This window comes from Oreochromis aureus, linkage group 1 (genome assembly GCF_013358895.1).
Source record: "Oreochromis aureus strain Israel breed Guangdong linkage group 1, ZZ_aureus, whole genome shotgun sequence".
Lineage (NCBI taxonomy): Eukaryota > Metazoa > Chordata > Actinopteri > Cichliformes > Cichlidae > Oreochromis > Oreochromis aureus.
The window spans coordinates 33,178,412-33,188,815 of record NC_052942.1 but is presented as its reverse complement, the minus strand read 5'-3'; the positions used below and the strand labels follow the sequence as shown (position 1 = coordinate 33,188,815).

Here is a 10,404-nt window from a genome sequence, read left to right as displayed (position 1 = left end):
CTCAGATGTGAGCTTTAATCTTCCTGTCAATTAAATCCTGATTGACACACACACCCATACACACATCATCATGGACACATGCTCCTTTTAACCAGTCAGCTCTGAAAGCGACGCCATCCACTTCCTCTGCTGAATACTTGTCTTTCTGGCTTGAAGAGGCTATTTCTAATTATACATAAATCCTTCCAATATAAAAGGCATTTTTTGTCTTATATCCATCCATGCTGCAGTAGTTGTCCTCCAACTTTAACTTTATAAACTGAATGAGGTAATTCACTCAGCCATTCTCTCAGTGGAAAGCAATATTACAGCATGTCAATATACCATACACTCAGCTTTTTAACCTGCAATACCACAGATAATATGGCTGCCTTGTTTTTTTAGTTTGCAACCTGTTAAAATAAAGGTTTTACTGCTTGTGTAAACAAGCACACTGGGAAGAATGCTTTTTTTTGCATCACTGGTTTGGAGTTCTCTGTATTTTTATTAAAACATCTCTAATATTCCATCTTATTTATGTTTCCTAGAGAATTATGCTTAGGAGTTATGGGAACTGATCTCTGAAACAACTATTAAAATTTTAATTATAAAAGAGATATGACTGTTTTTCAAAGTCTTTTTGACAAAGTGCCACTATAATTTTACTAACCTGCTAAGGAAGCACTATCTGATACAAACACATAAACTGTTAGCTGATTGAATTTAAGTCAATACATGTAGTTTTTAACAATAATGCAAATCGGTGTGCTCATGTTTGTGGTGTCATTGTACCGAATTTCCCTGACAGTGATCAATTACAGCTTCTGATTATTTGACTGTTTGATTTTGTCATATCATATCATGTTATGTTATTTTTTTTTGCAATATAGTTCTTTCAAAGTTCACTACATATGTTCTAAAAACAAGCACACTTTGTGTAACTGTAAGACTACACTAAAATGAGACATGACGGCTTGCTTCTGGGAGTTCTGAATCTCTGGTAAAGCAATCAGTACACAAACAGCCCATCAGTGCACCTGGCTTAACACTGAGCTCACAACATGTGCTTTTGATATCTGCACAGAAAGAATGCACAGTGATAAAATGGCTGCAGCCAAAGTATTCCATCTCTGTTACGAGAGTGAGAAGGATCCAGCCCTGAGCTGCACTCTTACTCATAGACATACAGTTTAAAGCTGATTTACTGGATGAGGTTATTTAGTGCTGGGTGGATCAAGACTTAACATTCATGTCCAATAAAGTCCAAGATAGGGATTAGATCCTGTGGTTCAAGGGTAATTTGATGTAATTTGCGATTTCAGGCTTGTCATGAAAAATCAATAAATAAATAACATACACAAACACACACACACACATACAGAGGAAGACAGCCAGAGTGATAGATGTAGCTATACTGAATGATAGCGACATCAGGAAGAAAGAACATGTGAAGCTGAAGAAGTACCAAGGGCTAAGAGAAGAACTCGAGAAGATGTGGAGGATGAAGGCAACAGTAGTCTTAGTGGCAATCCCAGCATTTGGTGGCATGACCACCAAGCTAGGTGAGTGGCTCCAGCAGATCCCAGGAACAACATCTCTGTCCAGAAGAGCGCAGTCCCAGGAACAGCTAAGATACTGCGCAGGACCATCAAGCTCCCAGGCCTCTGGTAGAGGACCTGTGCTCGAAGGATAAAGACTGCCCAAGGAGATTTTTTTTTATATATAGAGTTGTCTTTAAAGTGATTGAACAACAAAACTGTTCCTAATAATATAAAAATAATAATAATAATGAAGAATATTATATAGCCCAAACAAATGAAGTGGAGTTACATATTTTTCCTGCAATAAAAAAAGTGTTTGGAACTGTCTCCAAACAGAGCACAGAAATATACAGCTATGTCTTTTGGGACCGTGTGTGTATTTTATTTTTTTATTTTCGACATTTTTTTTACCCTTTTTCTTATGTGTTGAAACTTCTCTCGACCCCCTGCTGTGATTTGGATAACAGAACTCCACCTTAAAGCTTCAAGTAAGATGCCTGACAGAGAGCACTCTGCATTACACTCCCCTTGGTGGAGTTGCCTGTTTTCAGACAAGAAGAACAAGAAAAAGAAGAAGAGAAACTCCCGTTTGAAAGTTTTACTCCAGTTTGTCTTTGATTACTCCTGCCCTTGAGTGTTTGAGGATTTTCTCGAACAGGGCACAGCGAACACACACAATAAGCTAATCATGTTACTCAGGAGGGAGCTGTAATAATGAAAATGATAAATATATGACTGCCCGAAAAGCCACTCTCGCACCTATTTTATCTCAGCTTCAAAGAATGCAGAGGGAGTAAGGAGCATTATGTGCGGTTTTAGGGTTGGGTTTTTTTGAAGTTTAGATCAGATGCACAGCATGACGCCTAGACTGCAGGTTCTCAGTTTCTGTTCTAACATTGTAAAACTGATACCGTAGCAAAATGATTCCCTACAACCTCTTTATGAATCTGCTGGGGTTTTCTGCTTGATTTCTAATTAAACCGCAGTATCTTGTGCCCACAGACACAGTTAGAGCTCTGATTGAATTGATTCGAAGAAGACAGCTTTAGTGATACTAAAAGAAACTGTTAAAAGTGGAAAATCTCTGCCGACACCATGTTGTTTTCTTATGCAATAGTTCCATCAAGTGGTTACAACACCAAACTGCGACGAGGATGGAAATACCTAGGACCCGTAAAAGTTTCCGTCACTTTCTTTAAAAAACAGAAAGAAAAAAACCCCACCCAAAATTACCCTTTCTATTCAACCTTCTGCATTTTTAAAAGCTGCAGTTCCTCTTTGTGGTCTGAAGTATGCAGTATCTTGCAAACAAGACAAGAGGATGTGGAAGTCTCAGTGAAATATAAGCGCTTGAGTGTGGCAAGCTATATTTAACCACCCTTAAATATCAAGTCACCATTGTTTGCTCTGTTTGGAAAACACCAGGGAAGTTGAGCATTGCGTCTATGCCACATCTCCGCCTGTATTTAGTTTCCATATTATGGGAGGGACTTGGAAGCAGAGCAAGTTTCACTTTCAGCTGCAGAACAGGGAAGCGGTAGGACCCTATAATTCTACAGCGGCTCTGTTCGTATGACAGAGGGAGGAAAGAAAGCCATGTTCCCATTAAATGTAAGTGTTCTTTTTTGTGGTTTTATTTTGTGTTACTTGCGTCTGCAATTGAGGTCGCGTAGTCGGCTATTCTGTACTTGTACATGTTTTAAAGGGACCTGCAACACATTTGATGTGTATGTAATGGTAGCCATATATTCTTTTCATTCTGTTTTAACTTTTTGTTATGGCTTAACAGAAAGACGCACAAAATGACATGTACTGCTGTATGGTATTCAAAACAGAGTTAGAAAAGAAAGAAGGAAGCTCTAGTTGGCCCATAGTAACATGATGACATTTGGCCATTTGCTGTGACAGGTTTTCACACCACAAGAAGCAGAAGTAACCACAAACTGAATGTCCCTGAGCATGGGCACTGATATGGACAAAGAATGCTTGCCGAGGAACTAGTGCTTAAACAAAGGACGAAGATACTGCATGCACTGTGCAGCAGTGGGTCAGCAGAACATCTGGAGAGAGTTCTGGATATACTGCTTGCCAAGGGGGCGCTCATATGGGAGGACTACCAGAACATACAGGTACCAGGAAGAACACTATATACCAATGCAAGACAGCTGCTTGATCTGGTCTATACAAAGGGTGTGGACACATGTGGGCTCTTTCTAGCTGCTCTCAAACTGGCCTTGCCTGAAGCACAGGCAGTGGGGCTCTCCTTCTCTGAATCCTGCTCAAATCTACAAGAAAACGATGAATGTCAGAGCACTTCTAATCAAACTCTTCTGGCTCAACGACCAAGCCTTGTCCACAAGCTTCAGGGCTGTGTTGATGGTGTTCTAGCAGCTCTGCTGGATTCGGGTCACTTTTCTTCAGCTGATTGTGATGAAGTGCGGTTGCCTATATATACTCCCACCCAACAGGTACTGTAAGCACCTGAATGTCACATTGTTAAAATGTGGTTTGACAACTTTATGCAGTTGTTCTTTACCTTTAAACTGTCTTGGAATGAAGCTTGTCATTATTTCTGCATTCCTGATACTTAGATGTCATACAGGCAGACGTGCTGGGGTATTTTTGTTACTTTTTGTGTTACTTTATCAGTCAATACTATTACTTTAAATAGATCTGATACTATTCTGATATTCCTGAGTAATTATACAAGTAATATAAAATAATACAAAGAAAACTGGTAAACATATCTTGCTGCCTTTGTATAGATCCAGGCAAGGTTTTTACCACTTGCTGCCTGTCTTTGTGCTAAGCTAAGCAAGGTAAAGCTCTTTCTGCTGTTGCATTATTAGATTATGAATATGTAAGTTGGTCTTTTATCTAAGTCCGCAACAATCCAAATAACTGTCAAAAATAAACTTTTTATTATTTTCATCCATGTCCATGTGATCAATCAGGCAAGGCGTCTGCTTGACCATGTCAGATCCAGAGGTGATTTAGCAGCATCGGTTCTCCTGCAGTACATTCATCAAAAACACGAACCTGGATTGCCACTTAACCAGAGGGAACTGACTCCTCCCAAAGGTCTGTTACTGTCAAAAGCAATGTTTAAAATCGCAGAAATATATATCGTTTTTATGAGTAAAGCTATCCTTGATCACCCTCATGGGAAAAATGCCCCAAATACAGAAGGTTTCTGGTTATGCTTTGAAAATACAAAATTGGCAGGGTATATGCCAAGATCAGTTATGCATGTTCCAGATTTGACCAAAGATATACAGGATGTATGAAATGATGACTGGTTCACTCATTCCATCTTTTCTTCACAAATTTTTCTTTCACAGAGTTTTTAAAGTACCAGAAGAAGCTGAGCAGTTCTGTGTCTGCTCAGGCCTGCTTTCTCAGTACTTATGCGGGAACTAGCCATATGTCTCTCGATGACATTTACACTGATGGCCAGCTGGAACTAGCCGAAGTTAATGCCCATGGACCTTTGGGATTGGAAGACATCGTTGGTTTGGTGGGTATAGTGAATGAGGAGGCAGACACAGTGCTAGTATCCGGGGAGGCAGGCAGTGGAAAAAGCACCCTTCTCCAGAGGCTGCACTTGCTTTGGGCTCGAGGGGTAGCCCTTCAAGACTTTCTCCTTCTATTTCCATTCAGCTGTCGCAGGTTGAATTCAGAGCACAATGAACTGTCAGTCCAGGAGTTGTTGTTTCAGCACTGCTGCTGGCCAGACCGGAACCAAGAAGAAATTTTCCAGTTCATCTTGGACCACCCACATCAAATCCTGTTCACTTTTGATGGCCTGGATGAGCTCAAGCAGAGCTTTACAGATGAGCACAGAGTTTGCTGCCCCACCCAGCGTGCACCTGTTCATGTATTATTGTTCAACTTAATCCAGGGTTCCCTCATGAAGGGGGTGCAGAAAGTGGTCACTAGCCGTTCAGAAGCAGTGAGCCCATTGTTAAAGAAGCACCTACGCAAAGAGGTTGTCCTGAAAGGGTTTTCCCCAACTGGGATTGACAGTTTTGTACGGAAACATCACAGGGACCCCACTGTAGCTGCTAAGGTTTTAGAGTCAATGCAGGCGAACACAGCTTTACTTGGACTATGTCACAGTCCAGTTCTCTGCTGGATAGTTTCACAGTGCCATAAGGAGCTGCTGGGCTGTGGAGAAGGCAGCCCCAAAACAATTACAGATGTTTACCTGATGATCTTACAGCACTTTCTCCAGCACCAAAGTCCTCTGAAGAGCACCATGGGTTTAGGCTGGCTACAGGAGCACCTAAAAACAGTCCTTCTTCTTGGACAGCTTGCTTTTGAGGGGATAACATCCACCTGTTATATTTTTTCAGGTACAGACCTAGAAGCATGCGGTGTAACTGAAAAGGATATCTGCATGGTTTTTCTGATAAAAAGCAAAGATATGTCCTCTACTCACTCCAAATGCTATGAATTCAGTCATGTGACATTGCAATGTTTCTTTGCTGCTCTCTTCATTGTTTTGTCAAGTAACACTAACCGTTCAGTTATCCCAAAGCTCTTTGAGCTAGAGAACAGGGAGACAGGTCTTACACGTGTCTGCTTTACAGCCTGCTTGCCTTCCAGTGATCAACAACAGCAAGCTTCAGAGAAGGAAAGTAAAGCAGCAGAGACACCAAATCTGCAAATCACAGCCATGTTTGTGTCTGGACTATTGTCCCAGCGCCATCAAAATCTGTGGCTCCACTGCTGCCCCAGTGCTGCAGTGGAGAAAAAGGCCAGACAGGTGGCAAGATGCCTTTCCAAAGGCATTCAGAAACACTTTAGGTCCATTCCCCAACCTGTACAAGGGGAAAAGAAGAGCATGCATGCAATGCCGGACTTTGTGTGGCTTATAAAATGCCTCTATGAGATGCAGGAGAGTCGGATAGCTAAAGATGCTATGAGCAAGCTGGAGGTGGACCATTTGAAATTGACATACTGTAATATCGGACCTGTAGAGTGCACGGCGCTTGCTTATGTGCTCCAGCACTTAAGAAATCCTGTAGGCCTCCAGCTGGACAACAACTCTGTGGGTGATGTTGGAGTGGAACAGCTTCTTCCCTGCATGCACATTTGCAATTCCCTTTAGTAAGTGGAAATTATACATTTTTCTTTTGTTAAATTTCCTTGGTTAATAGATTGAAAGCCAATTCATTAGAGTGAACAAACTCTCCCTAACTGCTTTCACTGTAAGAGAGGAACAATTTTTATTCTGAAATGCATATTGTTCCTTCCTTAGCCTCAGAAATAACAACATTACAGATGAGGGCATCCGCAAACTGATTGCTAAAGTCATCCAGTGTGACAGCTTTCAGAAAATTGCGTATGTATTATCAAGGTGATTAATACTGCAAGTTAAATAAAATTTTATCAGTTAATTTTCAAAATCTTTTTGTTTCTTTCCAGGCTCTTCAACAACAAATTAACTGATGCTTGCATGCAGGATTTTTCTTATTTATTGAAGACCAAGCAGGTCTTCATTTCTTTAAGGTCAGCGTTTGTCATCAAATGTGACTCTACTGTTGGATTTTACCAATGACCAAAAGATTAACAAATAACCTTCTTCTCTTCAAGGCTAGGCAACAATAACATAACAGCAGAAGGAGCAAAGCAGCTGGCAGAGGGACTGAAAGCCAATCAAACCTTGGCGTACTTAGGGTAAGTGTTTCCCATAAAATTTCATGTTTCATTGTTGATGAATTTTCATTTACAGTATTTCTTTGCATTTCCAGGTTATGGGGCAATAGGATAGGTGATGCAGGAACTGAGGCCCTTGCTAGTAGTCTTGAGAGAAGCAACTCTCTGGTGTGGCTAAGGTAAGATTTGCAATAATTCTGGAACATGTTTGCTTAACTTTCACATTATGAAAACCATGAAAGTGTTATTTACATGATATGTTAGGATGTTTTATCTGTTGTTTTTGAAAGCGCATCTCAGCACATTTTGCTTACAGCCTGGTAGGCAATGGTGTAGGGAGTGCAGGAGCATGTGCCCTCGCTAATCTCATCAGGAAGAGCACATCACTGCAGGAACTTTGGTAAGTGTTAGACACAAGTTGTATGCAAGTTGTATGCAAATTACCAATAGCTGGCTGGTTTGATGGTAACCACTGCTTGCACAGCAGTGCTTAAAATGCTCCACCCTCTTATTTCCTGTTAAAGGTTGACAGAAAACTGCATAACCAGAACGGGGGTGGAATGTCTGATTCAAGCCCTTAAACACAATACACATGTGACATCAGTATGGTATGTAATGCTCACCAAGCCTGACACTCATGAATACAAAGTTTCCTACATTCTTTAGAGCAGGCACTTTTGGACTGTTTGCATCCAGACAAGTTGTTTGTCAGTTTCAGTGCCAAGAAAAATGCTAAAAAAAAAAAAATGCATCAGTTTGGTGCAAGCTAGACTATTCTTTTTCTTTGTTTTTGTTCCCATGTCTCCTGTTCATTTATTTACTACTACTACTGTCTCTTCTTATATTATAGGTTAAGAAACAATGATCTCAGTTTGGAGGATGCAGAAGAAATGAAGCAACTGGAATCAAGACTGATCTTCTGATTTGTATTGCACTGGCAAAAGACTGTACTTTGCAAGAAAATGTATTTTATTTATTACAGGAATGGTTTCTACTTATATTTGAGATTTAAAATGTGTGTAATAGGGTTTTTTCTTTTATTCGGATCAGTGTTTTTTCAAGGTTGCAAAATACATACACCTCTTTATTGGGTTTTTATAGGTGGAAGTGGTGTGGCATTGCTTTATACCATAACAAATACTACCTTTTACATCACCAACACAACTTCTACTACTCATAGTAACAGCAGAAGTGTTATTTTTATTTTTTGTTTCTTTATTTTATTTTGTTGTAGTTAGTGGAAAGAGGTGTGACATTTTACTACAGAATGTAAGACTGTATAGTCTGTGGTTACCGTTATGGAAGAGTTGTAACACCTTCATATCCTTCAGTCAGAAACAGCTACACATGTACAGTTACATTGTCTTAAGGGTTACAAAAAAGGTTACATTTGAAGTTTGCAGAGAAGGGCAGAGGCAAATATGCTGTTTTGGAGTGGAAAAAAAAGAAAAACAATTTTCTGTATCAGATCAGATGTATGTTTTTACTATACTGAGCTTAAATGTCTGGGAGATTTACAAAGAGTATTCTTACAGTCCAAACGAGTATTCTCAAAGTCCTTGTTGTGCAAGTTAAAAGTAGAAATTACTGACATTACAAGTTTCAATTTTTGTTTATTAAAACTTATCACAGCAGAAAAGTTTATAGAGCACATTTTGTTGTATGTTTTTTTCTGGTTGTTTGTTTTAGGAATGAGTTTACAACTCTGTGGAGTTTGATGGAAATTGGGTGTATTCTGTTTTACACTATATACTATATTTTTGCTGTCTATGTTACCTGTTTTTGTCATGTGTGTAAACTGGTTTCTATTTTCTGTCTTTTAATATAATGCTCATTAAGCAGATGTGTAATTAAAAAAACATCCTATACAAAGAAAATTCCCATTCTGCAGTTAATCCTGATTGAATAAATGCAGCTCAAGTACTTGTGGACTAGTCAATACAAATGCACTTTTTTTTTTTAGTTCAAATCAGCAACAATATATATGCATGAAGAGTGATAGGGAGGGAAAAAGGTATAACAGTGAATCTCTACAGCCATCTGTAAACCTTTGCGAAAGCTGTGTTTCAGAGACAGCTGCATTTGAACCAGTGATTTTGGGCATCTTGTCAAAAATGATGAAATTTTGAAAACAGAAAAATACTGTCAGATTTAAAATAATGTATTGCAATGATCACACGCCAATGATCCCAAGCACATTGCCAGTGCAGTAAAAGCATACCTAGGTAGAATAACACAGAATGGAACACCAGTCATGGATTGGCCTTCCCAGAGCCCAGACATCAACACTACTGAAGCATTGAGGGATCATCTTGACACAGAATTGAACAAAAGGCAGCCAACGTCCAAAGAAGAGCTTTAAATGTCCTTCAAGAAGCCTGGAGAATTATTCCAGAAGACTGCTTAAAGAAACTACAAGAAATCTGCCTCAGAGAGTTGAGCTTTTACTAATTGTACAATCAAAAGTAGTCATGCTGTATAGGTTAGTCATTTTCTTTAAAAAGTCAATGGGCACAATACTGTGAATAATAATAGTTGACACTGTTTGAGTAATTCTATATTTTAGAAATATAGCAACAAGTAGAAAGTCCAAAAAGCAATGAATATAAAAAAAGCCATAACTGGAGCTCGAACTACTGATCTTGCAACTGAGACATGCTTTTCACCCTAAGATGACATGACAAGCAAAATATCTTTAATGGTATGATCTAAAAGTTGTATCTTATTTTGGTTACTGTTTCATGAACATAGTCCCCAGACAGTAGTGCAAACACTTGAAATTGCAGCAGCACATCATTCCCCCTTTGTCTTATAGAAGATGCTGAAAAAAGAAATGTAGATTTAGGTCACATACTGAACAAAATTGATAAGAGAAAGCATATGATAGGGTGCCAAGAGCTGTGGTACTGTATGAGAAAGTCAGCAGTGGCGAGACCTGCTATTATGTATGGTTTGGAGATGGTGGCAATAACAAAAAGGCGGAGGGCAGAGCTGAAGATGTTAAGATTTTCATTGGGGGAGAACAGAATGGACAAGATTAGAAATTAGTAGATCAGAGGGACAGCACAGGGTTGACCAGTTTAGATAAAAAGTTAAAGAGCAAAGGTTTGAACATGTGCAAAGGATGTCAAAGATGGAGCTGTCAAGCAGGAGTAAAAAAAGAAGACTAAGGAGAAGATTCATGGATGTATAGAAGGAGGACATGCAGAGAGTTGGTGTGACA

At 39.4% G+C, this 10,404-nt stretch overlaps 1 protein-coding gene across 1 annotated transcript; it reads left to right on the top strand.

Moving 5' to 3' along the window:
• Positions 1–2,928: 2,928 nt before the first annotated feature.
• On the top strand, positions 2,929–9,104 carry nod2 (nucleotide-binding oligomerization domain containing 2). Its single transcript, XM_031746575.2, has 11 exons — positions 2,929–3,131; positions 3,429–3,988; positions 4,475–4,601; positions 4,862–6,632; positions 6,784–6,867; positions 6,951–7,034; positions 7,119–7,202; positions 7,277–7,360; positions 7,498–7,581; positions 7,706–7,789; positions 8,032–9,104. The coding sequence occupies exons 2-11, from the start codon at positions 3,503–3,505 to the stop codon at positions 8,102–8,104; spliced, it is 2,961 nt and encodes a 986-aa protein (XP_031602435.1). The 5' UTR covers positions 2,929–3,131; positions 3,429–3,502; the 3' UTR covers positions 8,105–9,104.
• Positions 9,105–10,404: the final 1,300 nt, after the last annotated feature.